The sequence below is a fragment of the Quercus robur genome, chromosome 12 (assembly GCF_932294415.1).
Source record: "Quercus robur chromosome 12, dhQueRobu3.1, whole genome shotgun sequence".
Taxonomy (NCBI): Eukaryota; Viridiplantae; Streptophyta; class Magnoliopsida; order Fagales; family Fagaceae; genus Quercus; species Quercus robur.
The window spans coordinates 886876-908954 of NC_065545.1; the positions used below are offsets into that span (position 1 = coordinate 886876).

The following is a 22079-nucleotide window of genomic DNA, read 5'->3' on the forward strand; positions in this document are numbered from 1 at the left end:
TCCTTGTTTTTTCAGTCTTGTAAAAGTCTTAGAGAGCCCAATGGTAGGGACAATGCTAGTATTAGCCATTGGAGTGGATATTTTAACCGGGGTAGCAAATCTCAGAGAAGAAAAGCAGAGAAAATAATTGGTTTCAGGGTTATTCTTCTTCAGTTAAAAGAAGCTGGTTGTTGGTGACATAAAATAAATTGTCGTAGAAGACCAAAGGTGGCTGTCTTGTTGAATATGAATGAAATATACTTGTGTTAGTGTGTGGATTTAAATTGCCTAAGTCTTTATGTGACAAATCTCACTCAATCTCCATGATAAGGAAATTTTAGTGGAGACAGATTCAAAAGGAAAATTCAATCCATTAGGTTAGAAAGGACAAAGTGTGCAAAGAAAATGCAAATGTGGAATGGAATTCAAAGATTTGAAAGCTTGCAACCTATCACTCCTAGCCTGCTAGCCAAACAAGGGTGACATCTTACAAATAATAATCACCACATGACCTACCCAGTTCATAAAACAAAATATTTCCAAAATTTTCAGTGTTTGAAACAAATATTGGTCATAATGCATTACTTTCCTAGAGAAGTATATAGAAGCTAGAGAAGTTCTGCAAGAAAGTACAAGATAGAGAATAAGGAATGGAAGAACAATACATATACGGGGAAATAAACTTCAACACTGAGAACATACAAAGTGTCTTCACCAGGGTTGCATTTGGGCTTTAAAATCTAAGATCAAGTGATTTAGAGAACAATTGCTACCATATACTGGTTGATACAAATTTAATAACAGAAGATTTAAACTTTAGGCATGTTGCTCCAACAAAAACACTAGTAATATCCCGCACAATAATTTCAACTAAAAAATTAATAAAGCTCAACCATCCATAAGTTCCATCAATCGAAAAGGCAAATTTAACATATCATTCAAGTCATTTGAACAAGAAATTGAAATCCAAATCCTACATTATTAGTACTTCCGTCCATATCAACCAATAGTGATTTAACTAAATCATAATAACAATTAGAAAGATGTTGTACAAATCAATATCAATAATTCTGAACTAATACTTTTTCTGTTGGTTATTGTTCCAACCAGGCATGGCCCCATGCAAACCAGTATTCAGAAAATTTTGATTTTGCACTAGTTGTCCTTGGGGATGTGGAGCATTGGAAAAGGTAGAAACCAGTTGGTTAAGGTATGGTGGAATTGGTGAATTAAGATATGTAGGTGCATGTATCAGGCTTCTAACATCTGACAAATTCAGATAAGCATTTTTAGCTATAGACATAAAAACTAGGTCATTGAGTGGATGGAACCCTGTCACTCTCATAAGTTGTTTCTCTGATGTATAGACTTGAATAAATCCATATGATATATAAACAACATATTCTATATGAATGCAAAAACTACAAAGGGAAGAAAGAAAGAAACTGAAAGTAATTTTACACCCTTGCACTTCCATGATTTGTTTCTCAGACTTACCCGTGCAATAATTGTCACACGATCAATTATTGCAACTTTATTCCAATAATGAGATGTGTCACAATTTTCTTTACGCTCAGAGCAAGCCAGTGATAATTCCGAGGCTATCTTCTTAAGATCTTCAACCTATATAAAACCATGAAAACTTAAATTATCATTCATATAAGGATATTGTTGGTGAGAGTGTTTATCGTTAACAAAAGACACAAAACATTACCTCTTTCTCAGTGTTTTTCATCACGTCTTGTCTTCTTTTTCTAGATTGTCTAGTTGATTGTAGATTTGCTTGCTTCCTAATATGGAAAATAATCAAATTGGTATGTAGTCCATTTTAAATATAAAAACAAATTGAGAAGCATTATACAATATTTGAAAAAACATAACATTTCTTGTTACCACCTCCTTTGACGCTTTGGCTCATCAGAATTTTCAATGATCTTTGCCATAAATTGAAAAATTGTACATGGTCAAGAAAGCAAATTCAACATGTGATGTAGAGGCAACTAATTGCAGAAATCCACAATCACAACACAAATTGATGTAACTATTCAATCATCAAATAACTGTTCAACACAACATGCAAAATGGAAAAAAAAAAAAAAAAAAAAGCCTCTACTCTCATAGCAAATAAACATATATTAATATATTATAGATGTAATAGAATTGTTTTATTTATTTATTAATTTGATAAATCGGAAAGATTTATTCATTAGAAGAAACAAGGCTAGTTCCAAGTTACAATTAAACAGAGATCTAAACAATACAAAACAAAGAGCAATAAAACTCAAGCTAATACACAGCTAACCAATGTACAAAAAAAAAAAAAAAAAAAAAAAAAAAAATTCTTTTATGAGAATCCATTTGTGGCAAAGAGTGATATAAATAATAGCATTTTTGAAATTCTGTAAGCGCGCAGTACATACATATAAAAATACAAAATAAACTCTTTAAAGGCAAAATTAAGATAAAGAAGTAATACCATTAGTATTAGCAATTGGAGGCTGCGATTGAGTATTGTTTCCTACATTGAATTGTTGATTAACTTGATTAGTAGCAGCGCGAGAGATTTTAGGCCTGCTTTTGTAATAAGCGTGCTCACTATTGAAATCAACAGCATGAGGATGAGGAGGAGCCATCGGTATAGGTGATGAAACCACGCTAGTCGCAGAATTCAATGATAGAGGAACAAACTCGCTTGCAAAATTATAATAAGAAGTAATACCATTAGCATTAGCAACTGGAGGCTGAAATTGAGTATTGTTCACTACATTGAATTGCGGATTAACTTGATTGAGTGCAGCACAAGCAAGGTCCGGCTTGCTCTTGTAATAAGCACACTCATTATTGAAATCAACAGCAGCAGTAAGAGGAGGAGGAGAAGTAGCCATGGGTAGAGGAACTGGCGAATATGATTCCACCGATGACACCACACCATTCACTGCAGAATTCAATTGTAGAGAATCAAACTCATTTGCAAAATTATGATAAGAAGTAGTACCGTTAACATTAGCAATTGGAGGCTGAAATTAAGTATTGTTCACTACATTGAATTGTTGATTAACTTGATTAAGTGCAGCACAAGCAAGGTCCGGCTTGCTCTTGTAACAAGTGCGCTCACTAACAAAATCAACAGCAGCAGCAGGAGGAGGCATCGATAGAGGAACCGAGAAGGATGATGCAGAATTCAATGGCAGAGGAACCAAGTTGTTTGAATTGCTACAACTAGCAACTTTGGAGGAATCGACAGCGGCATACATTGGTGCCTTTGACTTAGTAATCTCATGTTCCAGAGCGGAATCCAAAGGCAGTAACTGTTTAGCCATAAACTCCAAATAAGAGTCACTTCGAAGCTCGGAGTTGAAATTGGTTCCGGTAACAGCATCCTCCTCTTCCTCCTTGTCCTCGAAATCAACATCTTGCACAGCAGAATCAGAAGACGGTGACTGTTGGATAAGCAACAACAAATTCAACATGGATTCGCTTTGATGCAAGTTGTCATGACTGGGAGAATAAGAAGACCATAAGGAGCCAGGAATTTTGCTCTCATTCATCATTATTAATTCTCGACAACTTAAGAAAGAAATATAAATATAGGATAAAATATACTACTATACTTTTGCTTCGGTTTTGGTTTGTGTTGGAATAGGAAGGCTGAGGACTGCAATTAATTTATATAGGAGAGGGTGGGACAATCATTGCCTATTACCTTTTTTTTTTTTTTAATGTGTCATGCAAATTAGTTTTTTATCTAAAAATAATAATGTTGGTTTTACAACAAATAAATTAAGCCAAGTTTCTACTTAATTTTTACCGACTTTAGATTGATAAAAATTTAAAAGAATTCTATTTGAAAATAATATAATTGCGTAATGCCCAACACTATAGTCCTATCCTATTCCTCCTCTCATTTGTAAAACATGAACCCATGCAAGCAAAAAAGATTTTTATTTCAATTTCATGAAACTTGTGGAATATCAATCAAGGGCAATATTTTGTGAAAGAGAGAGAGAGAGAGAGGGGGGTGTCAATGTCAAGAACCTACTATAGCTTAAGGTCGTTAATGTCTTCGTCGTTGTTAGCATCTTGCTATTGTCTCCACCATGGCGTCGCCGCTTTGAAGGATGTCACGTGAATAGTTTTTTTTTTCATAAAAAAACTATTTTGTATATTATTATTATTTTAATGTTTATATTATTTTAAAAACTTTAAACTAAAAATATGTCTACTATGTATTATATATTACTTTTAATGTCTATTACTCTTCTTTGTTTTATTGTTCTTCTTTTCTGTTTTTACTTAATTTAAATTCTATATTGAACATAAGTTGTCTAAAAATATACCTAAATATAAAATTAATTAATTAATTGTTTAGTTCATTTTTACTAATTCATGATTATTTTGTTATCAAATGCTATACAAGTGATAGTTCTTTAGGTCCACATCATTGGTACTTTATCTTAGGAGAAAATGGGCTTTTGCCCTTATTTTTTAAAATATCTAGTGATATGTCTATGGTTTGAAACTATATAGGAGCATGTCCCTGTTTTGAAACTCGATTTGTAAAAAATCGAGTTATAGGCAATCAAACTTTAAAAAAAAAAAAAATTTATGGAACTCGAGTACTAATCAAGGAACTTGAGTTCATGGAACTCGAGTTCCACTTGAAAATTTTCAAGGAAATCGAGTTTCAATGTAGAACTCGAGTTCATGGAACTTGATTGAAACTCGATTTTGAGAAAATCAAGTTTTAAAATAGGGATATTTCGATATATAGTTTCAAAACAGGGATGTTGTGCAAGATATTTTAAAAAATAAGGGCAAAAGCCCATTTTCTCCCTTTATCTTACTAGTGAAAGTATTTGTAAAGGCAGAGGGTTTTAAAATGAATATACTATAAACTAGCACCAAGGCATGGGCTAAGAGCTGAAATCACCTTCATTAGACATTATGTGCCTCTTTTAGAATCTAGCATTAGTACTACAGTATAAAAAATAATTACTAGATTTGGTTGGGTTTTGTTAGATTTGATTCAGGTCTAACTCAGATAGTTTGGAATCATCTAATAAAATTTAATGATCATTTTTTACTCATTTTAATTTCAAAGAATATTATTGATTCTAAAAAAAAAAAAAATTTAAAATAATATTGATAAACTTGTATATACATTAGAAATATAAAAAATATTGATATATTTTTGAAAAATTATTACTATAATGCAAATAAATGAGGTAGAGGAGCTAAATTCTAATCACATTGTGGTCATGAATCATTCGAACTCTATAATTCGCGTGTGCATGACCTTCAATAGAACATTGTTGGTTACCAACATAAATTTACAATTTTTAACCTATCCAAATCAATGAGGTAACACTTTTATGTTTGCTGTTAATGACTAAACACTCTAACCACCTATATCTTTATTTTTATGGTTATATGGTTTCAATTTTTTAGCAGTTTTGACTTGATAGATACTTTAATTATTCAAGTAAAATGAATTTTACTAATTGAGTTAATTAAAATTCTCGCAATAATCCAAAAATTTAAGATGTATAAATAAGATTACAAATTTTTTCTCTCTTTTGGTTCACTAAAGCTCCTTTTTTTTTTTTTTTTTTTTTTTTATAAAAAATAATTCAATAGTTGGGGCATGAGAGGGAGGATTTGAACCTTAAATGTCTCAATTGGAAACATAAAGAAGTGCCAACTAGTTAAATCATCAATTTATTGTCACAATTCACAACGTCTTAACAAAAAAATTTGGGCTTGTAACATTAATTTAGGCCAAGAGAGAATTAACATTTAACATTGAAAATTAAACCAAATATATCTCAAGTTATCGGGGAAGAATCTATAAAAACTTGATATTTTATTTTTATTTTTATTTTTTATATATATATTACATGATGATCTACATCTTAGATATAGAGTGAAGAACATCATGACTGATATTGAACTCAACTAAAAAAAAAAAACTAATACTACTGGATATTATTATTTTCTACTATTATGTAATCTAAATATAGAGCATACTAAGTAATGGAGCAAGAACCATAATGGACGCGACGCAAAAGCATTGATCACAGTATCACATGCCATGCCTCATAGTATAGTCCTTTGATAAAAGGTTCTCATATTGGTCAAATATGGCCGTTTTAGCCCTTAAATATGTCTTCTTTAAGTTGTATGCCTTTTGATTTTATTTAATCACAGCGCACTCTTTATGTTTTCTCTTGATATCGTTCTCCAAAAAAGATTTTTGATTCATCAAGTCTTTCATATACTGATCTTTTTTATTTTGTGCTTTCTTTATATCTTCTCAATTCTTATTTTTTCTCTGTTCAATTTTTGCAAATGTTGCAGACATGCTTTCCATAATGATGGCAACTAAAATTACAAATTTACAACATAAATCTTATTTTAGTAAACATACAATAACAACGATAACAATGAAGTTAATGAATCATATAAAAGGAAAAGAAAGAATCAAATTACACATATGTACCTTAAAATTAATGACTCAAGTCAATAAAAACCATAAAGTAAATAAATAAAAAAACAAATTAGAACTATAATTTATCATGGTGAAAAACTTGACAATGATAATAGATTTAGTAGTGAAAAACTTGTAAAACTTGACACTGTGTTTGGCTATATGTTGGGTCTTAACTCTTATGTCATTAGGATAAAAATGATTTATCTACCCTAAAAATTTGTTTTGGGTAAGGAAGTTGTACACAGATTAGTTGTAAAATTTATCTTGAAATTAAGAGTATAAAGTGTAGGTTTTCTATAATATAAATAGCCGTGTATTCTTCGTCTAAGTTCAAATCAAATGGCAAGTGTAAAAGCGTAAATCAATCAAAGATCATTGTCTCTCTGCTCTCTTTTTTGTTTGTTTGTTTGTTTGTTTATTCTATACCAAGTCACTAATAAGGTGCTAATTGCATAGGTCTTATTTTACCATAAGTTTGTGGTATGTCTAAGTGTTAATTGCCAGGGATGGAGGCATAGTTGGACCAAAAGGGGCAATGACCCCACACACCCCCCCCCCCCCCCCCAAATTTTTTTTTTTAAATAATAGTATTATATAGGCACTAGTTTTAGCAATTTTATTCTATAAAATTACACTTTACCCCCTTTAACAATATCATTGATTCTTTTACGAGTAATGCTATAGCCTCGAAACTTTCTACAACATTTTTACAAACTACTGGGGTAGTAAATTCTTATTGGTTTGCATCTAGACCTACCACTTACATCACTTTTTAACTTACCAATAACCACTCACCACATTAGTAATTTGTAAAAAAAAAAATTTGTAGCCTTAGCATTTTCCTCTTTTTAAAGGCCATAAAAAAAACTTGATATAAAATCTAAAACAAAATATACAAGCCCAACAACAAAATTACCAATAGTAAAGCTAAAAACAATTAAGCTTAATCGACTAATTTTACCCAAAACAAACAGCTCGATCCTTTAAAATTTTTTAAATGAAATAATTTTGTCCTTACCTAGAAGCAAGACACATATAAAAAACACACAAAAATAAAATAAATAAATCCCTTTAGCAGTTAAGCAGCAAAGCCAAAAGACAAATTTTTACATGCAGCTAGTAGAAAAGTTGCCCCCTCAAATTGCAAGTCCTGGCTCCATCCTTGTTGATTGCATCGAGAGACTTATTTTTTATTATGGGTTTACAGATTTAGAAAGTATAAGATCTGCTATATTCAACCATCATGCTCCTGATTTATTTATTTTTTTTTTAAAGGAAGAAACATGTTCTTTATTCTCTTCTTTTTTTATTTATTTTTTATTTTTATTTATTTTTACAAAATAGAAATTCCACTTTAGCTTAATCTAAGTGTATATGTGTTTGAATCTCCCTCTTGAAAACTTGAATCTCGGCCCTTACCCCCATATCCCATAAGCATTTATACTTGTGGAGTGACTCTCGTACTAAGAGTGTGCAGTAGTAGTCTCTCTTTAAATTATAAGCACAAAATCCAATATTTTTGACTAACAACTTTTATAATATTATTCCCTTCTTTAATTATTAATGTTATATCTTCTGTTTCATTTCTATTATAACTTTCTGGAATCTATAATTTAAAGTACTGCCCAAAGTTTCCTTAGACTATTTGAGATTTAGCTGATAAATTCTTGGTCCCAAAAATTGGAGGAAACTGGAAAGTTGCATGAAGTAAATGAAGATTGAAAAATGTCTTCTTTAGCTTGCTATGCATCTCTAGAGGGGATATCCATGACACATTGGATCAAGATGGCTTTCATAGATATAGCGTGGACGAGTGCAGGCATGGTTAGTTTTTCTTAAGTAAATAGCCATTTCTACAAGAACCTAGATGTTTAATCCTAATTGATGTGGAGGCCAGAAATTCTCTTTTACCACAAAAGATATGAATTTTAGAATTTGGCACATACTTAAGAAAACTCACCTGAATCAATGACACCCTTTCTTAACAGGAAAAACTTTGTTGCACACATATGTGAATTTACACACATTGTTCAATTTAGACTTAACTTGTGACTCTAAACCTCGATTTCAAGTGATGACTTAAAATCACGAGTTTAGTGCAATTGGGCAATGATTGGGCAATGTCCGGAATAAACATCAAATTCTTAATAATAAGATTTGTTTTGGCTTAAAAAAAACCATTTTTCTAGCAATAAAAAAAAAATTAATATATAAAGATTTTTGTAATTTAAAAGGGCTATAAAAATATAATATAATATAGGCTAAATTCCACTAACACCCCCGATGTTTGGACTAATATCCAACCAGCTCCATGAGATTTCAAAATTGTCCACTTTGGTCTCTAAGGACAATTTTATCCTAACGGAGTTAACTTCTGTTACTTATTTTTCTTTCTCCCTCTCATCCGTCTGTTTCTCTGTTTCTCTCGTTCAACTTCTCCTCTCTTACCCGCCGTCCCTTCACAAATTTTCCAAATTTGTTCAGCCAAGTTAGGTCCTCCACACCACTCTCCACCGAGCCTAACACCGTAGCGACGTTCTTGAAGGCGATGGTTGGCGATGGTCGGCGATGGTCTCCACAGAGCGTGGGTCTACGGTGGTTTATGGTTTTGGTTTGGGGTTGTGGGCTTTGTAGCGATAGTGGTGAGGTGGTGGTTGTGGTCTCAAGTAATGGATCTGTGGGCTGAGTTCGATTTGCAGTGGGGGTGGTTGTGGGTTCCGATGGAGTGGTGGGTTTACTATAAGTTTTTTGGATTTGGGTTTTGTTGCTGTGGATTTGGCTGAGTTTTGTGGCCAGTGGTGGTTGTGGGTTAAGATATGGTGGTGCCGTGATGGGTTGGTTGGGTTTTGTTGCTGAGGTGGTGGTTATGGCAGAGGATGAGGATGATTGGACGGGTGCAGAGGATGACGATGAGACCGCCTCAGGTGAACTCTGCTTCATTTTTTTTTTCTCTCTTTCTCTTGCTCTGTTTTTTTTTTTTTTTTTGATCAATTTTTATTTAGGGAGAGAGAGAGAGGGGTTGATATGTGGTGAGGCTTGAGAGGTTAAGGAGATGGAGGCATTGGACATTGAAGGGCCTCCGCTCTCAACAAAAAAAAGTGAGGGTTTGCTGGGTTTTTTGAATTTGGGTTTTTACACAAACCCTCCTACTACTACTAGGACTAGGATAGAACTACCGTGTTGATGTCGGAAAACCCTGCAGCAATTTCTTATCCCTCTCGCTATATATATCTCTCGCCATAACCCCACTTTCTCTCACAATCACACTCCTAAGTCTAAAACTCCGTCGTTGTTGTTATTTCACTGTTTCACTTTTCTAGTTTTCTAGTTTTTCAAGTTGATCAGTTTATTGTTATTCTTCAACAACATGTCTTGTAGTACTACAGAAGCAGCAGATTTGCAAGTTTACATGCCGTTCATTGGTCTAAATTCACAGGGAGAAGAGGTTGTTTTTGAAGCTCTTGTATCCTCGTCTTCAAGGCTCTCTGACTATGTGTTTCACATTACTACAGAAGAGTCACACACCATGACAGAGACAGAGACAGAGACAACAATAACACTCATTGAAACCATGTCAGACAATGCTGTTGGGGAAGAACAAGGTCAAAAACAAGAACAAGAATATGGTGATGTCGATTGGTTGGATTACATGGATGATGAAGATTATGATGATGGTGATTATAACATGGAAGAAGAAGAATATGATGATGATGAAGAGGAGGAGGAGGGTGATGAAGAGGCAGTGAGGCCAGCGAGTGAAGAATCAATAATGGGACTGGAGATGGTGAGGATTGAAGAAGGGTCGGTGGGTTTGGCTGGTGAGGATTGTGCAGTGTGTTTGGATGAGTTTTCTATTGGTTCAGAAGCTAGGCGTATGCCATGCTCTCATATCTATCATCAAGACTGCATTGTTCTGTGGTTAGGGACGAGTAATTTGTGTCCAATGTGTCGCTATAGGTTGCCTTAGTCAGTTAGTTGTTGATTTTTTTATCAGAAACTAATTGTGTTTTTAGTTAGTTCATTTATGTTGTCTTCTATTGTTTTATCCAATTATGGATCAATTTGTATGCCTTTAAGGCTTTAGTTGTGTAGGAGGACAATTTCTGCTTAACCTCTGATTAATTAGATTCATCTTTTCTGAGCAACAAGTATCTTTCTTATATTTGTTTTGTTTTACAGATATAAAAAGTTTTTCTTTTCCTCTTAATGTTGTTAAAGTGAATTGAAAGAAAGTAGAAAATTATGACTACAATTAGTCTCACTGAAAGCATTGTATATTGACATCTAAGACTGCTTTTTTCTTATTGAAAATATTAGATCATAGTTCATCTAAAGTTTTACTGTGGATTTTGCACAAGTGACAGATTAGAAATAATGCAATGCCTCCGCACACTAGTGCCTAATGCCTATGGAAAAGCAGCCCCTAAAGATGTGATGCTAGTTTTGTTTTTTTAATTCCTTGTTTATATTACATTGCTTTCAAACTATTTTCAATGTTGATGTCATTGGGTACAAATATTTGGAAAACACTTAGGCACTATCGGAGTATAGTGAAATTGAGCTCCATTCTCTCACGTTATTGATGGATCCTACTAGGAATTTAATGAGTAAATTTCACCATAAATGTGAAAAGAGGGAATACCATTCATCGTGCTTTAGGAGTAACTAATTAAGAATTACTCCGGGAATCCTAATGAAGAATACGACCAACTCGGCTCCTCCATTCTTAGTTGCAGAGCAAGAAATCACTCTATTGGAGGTGTTGATGATTAACGTCGATATTGAGGTTGGCAGTGGCAATTTCAACTTGGCTCCTCCACCCATGATCGCCATGGAAGATGATGATGATGATGATGATGATGAAAGTGGTGTTTTTTACTACGAACCAAGAATAAAGCATAGAAGATTAAAATAAATACCATAACTATTAATGGATAATAAAGCAAATACATGACTATAAAAGGATGTTTAAAAATTAAAATACCAACCAAGAATAAAGATATTTATTAATTTTCAAATGCACTATTATTATTCATTCATGTTCTCTTTATTTTGTGAAAGAGTATTTTTTTTCCTCTTGTTATTGTGTACATCTCAGCCGTGTCTTGCATTTTTTTTTTTTTTTTTTAAATGACACGGTTGTAACACACATGCAGAAGTGTCCCAAGCATGTTAAGTGTCCGACATAGGTATAACATGGATACAACATCCCAAATAAAGTATGCATACTTCTTAAGTTAAGACTTAAGAGTGAATGTTATAAAATCAAATTTTAAGGAAGGTTTTAAGTATGTTACATAATAAAATAATATACATTTGAAAAATGAAAAATAAAAAATAAAAAATAAAAAATACAAAGCAAACACAAGATTTGAATTCCCTTTCCCACTTGTTGTAACTTGTAACAATTGAATTATCAAAATTAAATAAGAACATAGTAGGGTAAGGTGCTTGAAATATTTGAAGTACTATAAATCAAATCTTTCAAGGATACAATGACTTGTTTGAAAGATTAAAAGGCGTAAGAGCTGGCCAGGCACTTCAAAATTTAAATATCAATATAGGGGTTTATGCTTTTATAAATATGATATACCAAACAGTAACTTGGGGCTGATTTTTAATAATTTTTTTTTGAGAAATAATTATAATATGTTTCTAACTCCGCAACTCGAACCCTTTCCTCCTAAATCCCTAAGCATTTTGTGCATAGAGAGGTGCCAATTCAGCTAAAAAGCCTTTGACCCTAATTTTTAATATTAATTTTGGATAATTGAAGTAAAAATTAATTTTGGATATCTACTCAGTAATGGAGCAAGAACCATGATGGACACGACCCAAAATCATAAATCATTGATAACAATATCTCTCCTTATCTCTCTCCAAAAAACTATTTTTTTTATTCATCAAGTCTTTCTTATCCTGATCTCACTAAACGAATTGGGTGACCTGACTGTGTGAGCCAGTTCGGTCCAGCCCAAAATGCCAAAACCCTTAATCTGGACCTAAAACATTCGGGCTTCAACTATAGGCCCAGCCCAAAACGCTCAATAGATACTTTCTCTTAAAACAAAAAACAACACTAATCGGAGCAATGTCCGTACAACTAGATAGCACCGGAGAAAACATGGACGAGTCCCTTCGAATCCAAAGATTCGAACAAATTCCTTCGTCGTTAGAGTTCGAGTCTCTGATCCAATCCACAAACGTTCCCGCTGTAAAATTCACACTCACTCTCTCTCTATTTTCTGTTTGTTTCTCGGGAAAATAAAATGTAACTCAAAACTTTCTACTTTTTTCTCTTATTATTCATTTACAGGTGTTTACTGGATGCGTTAAGGACTGGAAAGCTTTTTCCAAGTGGAATCCATCTAATGGCGGCCTTGACTATTTGCAGGTTTTCTTTTCAAACTCTGTAAAAGAAATTCCAGTTTTGCTTTGGTGCTCTTTGATTTTTTGTTGGCCTTTCAGGAGAACTGGAATTGCATTAAGAAATTTGATGCCAAATTGTGTAGTACTATCCCTTGAAATTTGATCAAATACAATAATTGAAATTAGAGTGATGTTAGTGTTACCAATAAATTTTACTTCATTAGTCTTAGAAATTGATGTGCTAACTATTATACACAATACAAAAAATTAACTTAGAAATTTATTCATTGTCGCGTTATTTTGTCCAAAAATCTTTGCACTAGTGGTGATAGATGAATGAGCTCACAAAATCGATTCAACAGAAAGTACCTTGGGTGTATGTCTTTTGCAAATGATATTGTTATGGTCGATGAAATTAGATGTGGAGTTCATGCCATTTGTAAAAATTGATTGGTAAGTTACATACGCATATGATGGGTCTTAAACCTATGATTTCACTCTTCACCTAGCACTTATTAGGGGAGGAAATGCCAATTGAGCTAGAGCTCATTGGTACTTTATGTAGTGAAATTGTTAGGAGCTTTGGCATTTTCCTTGAAATTATGGCTGAGATATGCTTTTCAGTTCTCAAAATTTGGCTCAAGTTTGTCGTACTTTAAAATTTAAAAGTTGCAATTACGACCCTAAAATATTTAAAAAGGTATTAATTTTTCCCCTTCTTCTTTTTATGGTAAATTTATTCCATGCCACATTAATTTTTTTAATGTGCCATGTCAGCACTTCATCTGCCATGCATGAAATTTTTGTAATGGGATATGTTTCAAATTTTTTCAAGAACTCAATTACGATATGTGACAAAGTGCTGACATGGCATTGAGGAATGAAAATGAAATTTGGAATAAATTCTAAGAATCAAAAGTGTGTTTTAGCCTAAAATTCTTGTTCAAATGTGTGTGTGCATGATGCATGATCTTCTTGACACTGTGACTAATATATTTGATTTTGGCCTTAAAGAATAAGCCTTAATGCACATACGCTTAAATTTTATTTGCATGCTTGAGTAGCATAGCTACAAAGATTGTTCTACCTATTGCTTTTGCAGTTATTAATTTTCTATTTATAAAGTCATTAGATGAATTTTTGATTTCTTTAACTTAATGGAAATTTAGGAACGAGTAGGGTCTGGTATTGTGGAGGCCATGCTCTCAAAATCAGCGCCTGTCTTTTATGGTGACCTTAGAAGTCATGAGAGGGTAATTTTTTTGTATAGTTTCTTAAAACATTATGGAACTTTGAATTGCTCTCTCTCATGGAAGTCAATAAACCCAATTACTTTAATTCCCTTTCTTTTTATAGGTTCCATTACCATTTTCTACCTTCATTGGTTATTGTAAGCAACGAATGCAAAACAGAGATTTTGGTTGTGCCAATTCTGAATTGGAAAGTCATGGCCTAATTGGGAGTGATGTAGAGCATGCAGAAGATGCTCCTGAACAAATCTATTTAGCACAGGTTCCAACTTCATGGGCTTTTGTATCATTCATAAATTTGTATTTATTTTGATTTGGATGTATCAATTTTCGGTTTTTAGGTTTCACTTTGCCTTTGAGAGGGTTATGGTTTAACAACTTTGAGTATTTAATTATTTAGACACCAATTATGAATGCTGATAATGAAGAGAAGGTTCAGTTGGAAACTTTGAGGGAAGATATTGAAACGGTAAGTATATTTCTTTTCACTATCTACCATTGTCTAGTCCATTGCTCTCTGCAAAAGTGTTCTTTCACAGATTTTATTTTTCTAATCAAGCTTGGTTACTTCTGCAGCCTGCATTTTTGGAGAGGAAAGCACTAGCATCTATCAACTTGTGGATGAACAATGCTCAAGCTAGATCAAGTACTCACTATGATCCACACCATAACCTTTTGTGTGTAGTTGCTGGCTGCAAACAAGGTGAAGTCATTATTTTGGTTTCCTTTGCGATGGATGGCCCATATGCATGCCAAGAGTAGATGACCTAATTACCTTATCAAATGACAAGGGGGGGTTGGGGTCTTGCAACTTTTAAAACTGTTATTTCCTTTTCAGTTGCAAAACCATGTTAGGCATTTCTTTTTGCAAAGCACAAGTTCACATTGGCTTATATGTATATGAGGATACAATCAATTAAGTGGAAGTAACATTTATATATACCTTATGAATCATTATATCCACAAAATGTTGACTACTGATTTGTTTCACCGAGATGGTTGGCATTTCATGGCTAGTTTTCAGGGGATGTCATCATGAGTTGAGATACTGAGATTTTGGTCTATCAATAACATTGATGTATAATGCGCACCCAACACCTTCAGCCTTGAATATTAAATAACTCAACATAAGTCTTTTTTTGTTGGTGGGGAGGGGGGTTTGCATAAAATAGTTTTCTTTTGTATGGGCACTCAACATAAGAGCTTCCGTGCTATGCAGTTGTCTTATGGCCTCCTTCTGCTACTCCAGTGTTATACCCATTGCCAATATATGGTGAGGCCTCAAATCATAGGTATGCTACTTTCAATACTGGCAACAGGAAATAATTATTTGCTTCTTCTCTACCCATAAGATTTTTGAAATGCTGATACTTCTAATATTTGCTCAATGACATAAATAATTTTCAGATTTCAATTTTTGTGTGGCCTGCATTTAAAAAAAAAAATCTTTTGTGCATTTGGCAGTTCTGTTGCTTTAGAAAACCCTGATTTTTCAACTTATCCAAGAGCAAAATGCGCAATGGAGCACTCGCAGAAGGTTGTTCTTCATGCAGGTGATGCACTTTTCATTCCTGAAGGCTGGTAAGGTCTAATTCTGTCTATTTATACCAATGTTGCATTTGTTAGATCCCTTTACAATTATATATAATGTTGACCATTTTCTAGATTTATGATATGTCCCTCTCTTCAAGTTTAGTAGTGTATGGTCTCACCATCTCTCTATCCCCTCTTTATTGTGATCTGCTTCTTTTTGGTGATGATTACTTTGTCTACTTATGATTACATTCTTATCATACTAAGCTTAGCCTTCAACTCCAATTTATTAGCTGTGTGCTAGTTATTTTCTTTGCTTCTTGTCTAGACTCATGTTTGATCTCTGAAATGGAACTAGAGACAATATGGTTATTCATTTTCTGTGAAAATTCTAATGTGCAATATATGCATGGTTGTTGAAAACTAAAAATTTGATTTTGACTAGGATACCTGTTAATGCATCCTTGGGCAGTACTGCATAACAAAATCTGATTCATGCTTAACTTCTTTACTTCAGTCAGTTGTGCATATTCTCCTGTCATTCCATTTTATTGTGGGCTACTCCATCTGTTAAAATGCATGACTTTGTTTTCTTTACCTTAACCTTGCAAATTTATGATCCTCAATCATTCCACATGTGATGGTGCACTCTCAACTATCGCTGTCAGTGGTTTTCATTGCACATGATAGAATTTTTTCCTTGACAGTACCTATCTCTGTGCCTGTAGTTCCCTTTGCTATCATTATTCATGTGGCATTCTTAAATCACTCACAATAATTTTTATTACCATTTTACTAGTAATATAACAACAACAATAACTAAAGCTTAGCTGGTTGTTATCTGGATGGATGGCAGTGTTTGTGACATTATTAGCGTAGCTGACTTATTTCTTTCTATTATTATTATTATTTTTAAGTAAAGAGTGTCATATCATTACAGTGTTTACTCATTATTTAATAATTTCTCTTTGTGGACTTAACCTTCTTCTATATGTATCTTCAGGTTAGGTGATTATTTTTTTCTGTTTGTTACAGGTTCCACCAAGTAGACAGTGATGATTTGACCATTGCTATTAACTTTTGGTGGCGATCCAACATGATGTCTTCCATGGAAGAGCACATGGATGCATATTATTTGCGCAGAATATTGAAAAGGTACTTGTAGTATAGATTCTTTAAAATATGTTGGTTAAGCCAGCTAGTGTGAAAAGCTAACATTAGTTCTGTGTCAATTTCATGTGTCATTCACTCATCGAATCAACATTTTATATAAAAGATTGACAGATAAAGAAATGGTATGTATCTCTCTTACATATGTCATTTGATGCCAAATATTGTTGGCAAACAGCCATTTTATGGGGTGGGGGGTGGGGAGTGACAGAAACAATCCTTTTTATATTTATGATTTCCACTTTAGAATGTATTTTCTATTGTTTGAGTTGTCTTTTTCATTCTTACTTCCATGGGTATGGAAAGTATTTTGGGAAAGATACTCATTGAAATGTCCTAGAGCTTCAGAATTACCAGCAGTCATGAAATTAAAAATGATTTCATATGTCTGCATAATTTTTCTAAAACTTTTACTGAAATCTTCTTTTTCTTTTCCCCTATTATTTTTGGTCTTTAATGCTTAATTTCTATAACATTTTTTTCTTAGCCTGCAGAAGTTTAGGATCTCAGGTCTCTTACAAATTTGTAAAAGTTGATTATGGAACTAATTTAATATGAATTTCAGACAGACTCATAGCTAGTTAAATGTGATATACTGATGAAATCTTTGATTTCATTCGTCTGTTTCAGTCTTAATTCTGTGGTGGAGTCATATTTAAGACCTTCATTTATTTTTTTTATTTTTTCAAATATATAATAAGAAGTTTATTAGTGAGTGTTGTTATATTTGGTGATGTACAATTAGGGCAGGACCAAGTGCTACATAAGACCTCTTCTACTATAATGGGGGACATGAAGAGGCATATATGTGAGCTGCCTAGTAATGGAAAAGCAGGTCATTTTCTTATAAGCCCGTGAAATCTCTGTCATATATCAGGATTATTTGTTCTATTTTTTTTATTTTTATTATTTTTATATATCAGAGTAAAAAGAAGGAAATTCACTGCTCATTTCCAAGCCAGTGGCTATATACTTTTTCTTACATCATAATTTGATATTTGATAACCAGATCATCGTGGCAATGATTTGGATCAGGCTTGTGAGGAAGCAGATTCAAAAGAAAAAGAAGTGCAGCAGAAGAATCTGTTGCAGGACCTGGAACCCATTGCTCTCCAGGTGCTTCATGAAATCGTTTCTCTGGTTCATGACTATATTAACATTTCTGATCACAGTCAACTACTGCAATCGACTTTGATAGATGATTCTGCTGCTAGAGTGAAAGGTGAATGCAAGAAATTTGTGCCAGCTAATTTATTTCACTTGGAAGATGATCCAGTTGCTAAAATTCTTTGGAGCCTTCAACCAAGTACCCTGCAACATGTATTTTTAGCTATGGCGGTGAGTTTGTATGCTCCAATGAAGCTTACACTTCAAAAAGGTTACTGAGTTTTGTGTTAATACTTGTTTGGTACATAAAGGGTATGGTAAATAATTTTATTCAATACATATTATGAGATTGTAAAGTCTTGTTTAATCTAAATGGCACCTTTTATGTAAGTTGTTGCTTAACTGATATTAAAAGAAGGAATGTGGTGAGTGTGATCTCTTTTCCCTTTAATATTCTACGTGGCAAACAAAGTGTTGATTGAAGTGATAAGAAAGTAAAAGGACTTACGAGATTTGAAGGGTCTCCAATTACTGATATCTTTATACTTTATTCTTATTCATTTTTGGAAATAATTTGAAATTCTTTAAATTTTATTTTATGTACCTATCGATTTTCTATTAGCTAATGAATAATTTTGAGCTCCAACCCCGTTGCCTCACATTAATTATTCTTCCTTTGTTTTCTTTTCACGTGGTAAAAGAAGCCCCACTTTTGGGGGGGGGGGGGTTTGCATGTGGCTTAGGTGTCATGTCTTGTACTTCGTCTTCGTTTCCAATTGTTTTGTATATCCTAATTAGCCCGTTGTATGTTCGGCCATTTGAGGATTATTTATTGATTAAATTTTAGTTATCTTATCTTCAAGCATGTAAAACTAATTACCCTTTTTTCTTTCAGTACAATTTCCCAAGAACTTTGGAGGCTTTGATCCTTCATTTGCTTTCACCAGTGGGGGCAGAAGTCCTTACACGGAAATTTGATGAGATGGATCAACAGATCACTGAGGAAGATAGGTACTTGCTAATTTCACAATCATTCTTTACATAAGTTTTGTGAAAGAATAATGCATTTACTTTATGGTTTTTAATTTTGTCATTCATCACTATGTGTCAGGAACAAGTTCTACCAGGTTTTCTATGGTGCATTTGATGATCAATTTAGTGCAATGGATGCAATTCTGAATGGAAAAGAGTCATTTGCACTCCAGGTAATGCTGTGCTCTTGTCAAATGTGTTTTTTTTGGAACTCAATGTTTGTCATATCTTCTAGTATCATCTACTCATCTGCAAAATGTATATGTACTGGATTGCTGGGAGGTTGTCTTTGGATATACGCAACATCCATTTTTGCTGTGTTGGGTGGGGGTTGAGTGAAGAAATAGGATATAGTGTGGCTCATCTTCACCAATGAGCTCTAGTTCATATGTCACTCCCTCCCTTGTAACTGCAAGGTGGTTGAAGGGATTGAGGATTCAAGACCCACCCAGTGCATGTGTAATTACTAGTCGAAAAAGAAAGAAAAAATAATGTGGCTCTTCTTCCATGTCAAGACTATAAATAATCTCTTTGATTTGATCAATAAAATTTTACTTATCTATCAAAAAAATAATAATCTCTTCAGTTTGAATAGTGTGTTTTAAAAAGAAAAAACTAGCAGATCAGCCATCATTACGAATTGCTATGATATGCCTTTTAGAGTTGCATGAAACAATAAAAAAACGGTCTTCAATGTTGATCATATTCATTCATTGGATTTCATTCCCCTGATTTGCCTGTTTTGCAAGGAATAGTTACTGAGCAAGATCTCACCTGAACTTCTCTTTGGAAAATTTTCATAATTAAATTTAATTTACAGAGATGCCATGGAATGCTTTTGTGGATTAGGATCCTTCCATTTGATAATGTTGTCATTGTGGTTTTTCATTGTTTTAAAATATGAAATGCCCTTGCACCATGAACATCATACCATGTTTCTTACAGTAGCTTGTCCCAACAAATGACAAAGCTGTATCGTGGTGGGAATCTGGTGGTAGTCAGGGTTTACTTGCATTAGCCAGTGCACAGAATAAATGAAGGTTAAAATGTTTATAGTTTTGGTGACTGGTTTCCCTGGAACAGAGGCCCCTTACTTTATTGAGGTCATCTAGTCATGAAAAGTACTGGCTAATGCTTGTCTATCATTAGTTCCATGAATAGAGACAAAAAAAAAAGAGAGTTCATTGTATGGTATCTTGTGAAGAATTCAATATCAATTTTTTTTAATCAGAATTTTGCCTGTTGGATTTGGTTGATTCTGTCATGGCATTTAATATTTTATCTGTAAAATTTTGGAATATATACATTTCCGCATTAACTTACTCTTGTACAGCCAGTACTCCTTGTAGTTTTGTGATCAATTAAACTTCGACAGCATTGTCTTTTTCCCCAAAATAAGTCTCAATCTATCACCGTGTCCTTTCTTCATTTTTTTCTCTTTTACATTTTCTCAATTACCATATCATCATCTTGGTAGACATGCTTGTATATTGGCTTACCTGCAAACATATAACTATAATTCTAGTTCCATATGTTGAGCAGTGTGCACATATACAGAAGGTGCAAATTGCCTAGAATGTCATTCAACTTTACCCTTGAATGGTTAACTTTTATCCAAAAATTTGAAACCTAACTGCAGTGCATTCTTCGTAAATTTTCGTTTTGTTTGTTTTATGTTGCAGGCATTCAATAATGTTTTGAATAAATACGTGGGAGTAAACTTGGACGGACCTAAACCAGGGTTTTAATGACACTTTGGAACAACTGGTCCCTGCAGTATCTCTAGAGAGAAAAGTACACATTCATGTTCACAGCAGAAACTTTTTCCCCAGTTGGTGCCTTCATGTCAGCCATCCACAATTTTGTATATTAGGAATAATTACTTTGAACAGTTTTGTTGTGTATATCACTATCACTATTTCATGCAACAGTTCTATGCAATGCCCCTTTCACATATAATGAGACTGATGGATGTAGGTCCCATTCATAAGAGGACCATTACATATACATGTTACCATAATTTCTTGTGTATCTCAGCTTTGTACATGCTGGCTGATCTGTGTTATTTGACTTGCAATGCAACTCTGAATTGTTTCCTTATTTAAGATCTAACATGGTCCATTAATTAAGACTGTACAGCGAAATTGTATACTTGGTGAACAGGCTTCTAATTATTTTAGTTAGATCTGTGACATTTCTTTTTCTTCTTTACATTCAGTGTTCATTATAAACTTCTACTGAATGTGTCAATGAATTTAATGATAAGGTCAATGTCAAAGTATGAAAGTAACTTGATCTGACATATCCACGTGTAGATTATCAAAAAAGACAGATCCTCGTGTAAGTGCAAGTTGCATAAAATCATTAAGAAAATGGTATATATAATATATTAATGCCTTCAAGTCTAACCAAAATTCACTTATTTTTATTGCTGTATAGTTTATACAAAAATCTATAGTTACCGAAAATCCCAACGTTTGCAATACGCTCCAATTGACCCGAGGTCTGAGATTTGCCGTAAACAATGGGCTTGCGGAGATTTTGATTAGAAACAATGGGTACCCTTTCACATCACCATGGGCCTCGACCACGATTATCTGCCTCATGGGTATCACATTTGATTGTCTATTAGTCATAATAAGTCTCTAAACATAACATTTTTTATAACGGCTGACATGATTTATTATGATTATGATTTATTATGATTGATTCATAAAAAAGGTATTGTCAGTGTTGGACCTATGTAAAAATTATGCTACTTCGATCACAAAAAATTAAGGCAATAATAGGTGAAAAAAAAAGTTGTGAAAATAATATTGTATCCCTATCAGTTGCTGTAATTACAATTATACAAAGTTGCCAAGATGTGAATAATATGAATGATAATGAATATTCAGACTAACTAACTAAACTAAAAAATCTACCAAAAAAAAAAAAAAAAAACTAAACTAAACTAAAACATTATCAATAATGACTTTGTAAAAATGTCCTTAAAACTTTCCTTATTTGTTATTAATTATAGGGTAATGGTAATTCCGATGAAGTTTGTGGAGAAGACAGGAAGCTGTATGGGGATTTCTGCAGAAGAGAAAAAGAGAGAAAAAGCATGAAAAAGAAAGGTTTGGTAATTATTAAGATTGGAAGCAAGA

At 33.3% G+C, this 22079-nt stretch overlaps 2 protein-coding genes across 4 annotated transcripts; both read left to right on the plus strand.

Moving 5' to 3' along the window:
* Window positions 1–8839: 8839 nt before the first annotated feature.
* On the plus strand, window positions 8840–10617 carry LOC126709745 (E3 ubiquitin-protein ligase CIP8-like). 2 transcript variants are annotated; one of them, XM_050410079.1, is made up of 2 exons: window positions 8840–9393; window positions 9906–10617. In XM_050410079.1, the coding sequence occupies exons 1-2, from the start codon at window positions 9346–9348 to the stop codon at window positions 10434–10436; spliced, it is 579 nt and encodes a 192-aa protein (XP_050266036.1). In that variant the 5' UTR covers window positions 8840–9345; the 3' UTR covers window positions 10437–10617. The 2 variants fall into 2 exon arrangements, with proteins under 2 accessions (XP_050266036.1, XP_050266038.1); XM_050410081.1 differs by having other exon boundaries at window positions 8841–9393; window positions 9848–10617.
* Window positions 10618–12542: 1925 nt separating this feature from the next.
* On the plus strand, window positions 12543–21035 carry LOC126708803 (lysine-specific demethylase JMJ31). 2 transcript variants are annotated; one of them, XM_050408754.1, is made up of 15 exons: window positions 12543–12683; window positions 12786–12863; window positions 14008–14091; window positions 14195–14350; window positions 14489–14557; window positions 14665–14791; window positions 15308–15380; window positions 15553–15669; window positions 16657–16776; window positions 16898–16916; window positions 17542–17626; window positions 17801–18129; window positions 18794–18909; window positions 19010–19103; window positions 20613–21035. In XM_050408754.1, exons 1-15 carry the CDS (start codon window positions 12561–12563, stop codon window positions 20676–20678), a joined length of 1656 nt encoding a protein of 551 aa, XP_050264711.1. In that variant the 5' UTR covers window positions 12543–12560; the 3' UTR covers window positions 20679–21035. The 2 variants fall into 2 exon arrangements, with proteins under 2 accessions (XP_050264711.1, XP_050264712.1); XM_050408755.1 differs by lacking the exon at window positions 14008–14091.
* The last annotated feature ends 1044 nt before the right edge of the window (window positions 21036–22079 follow it).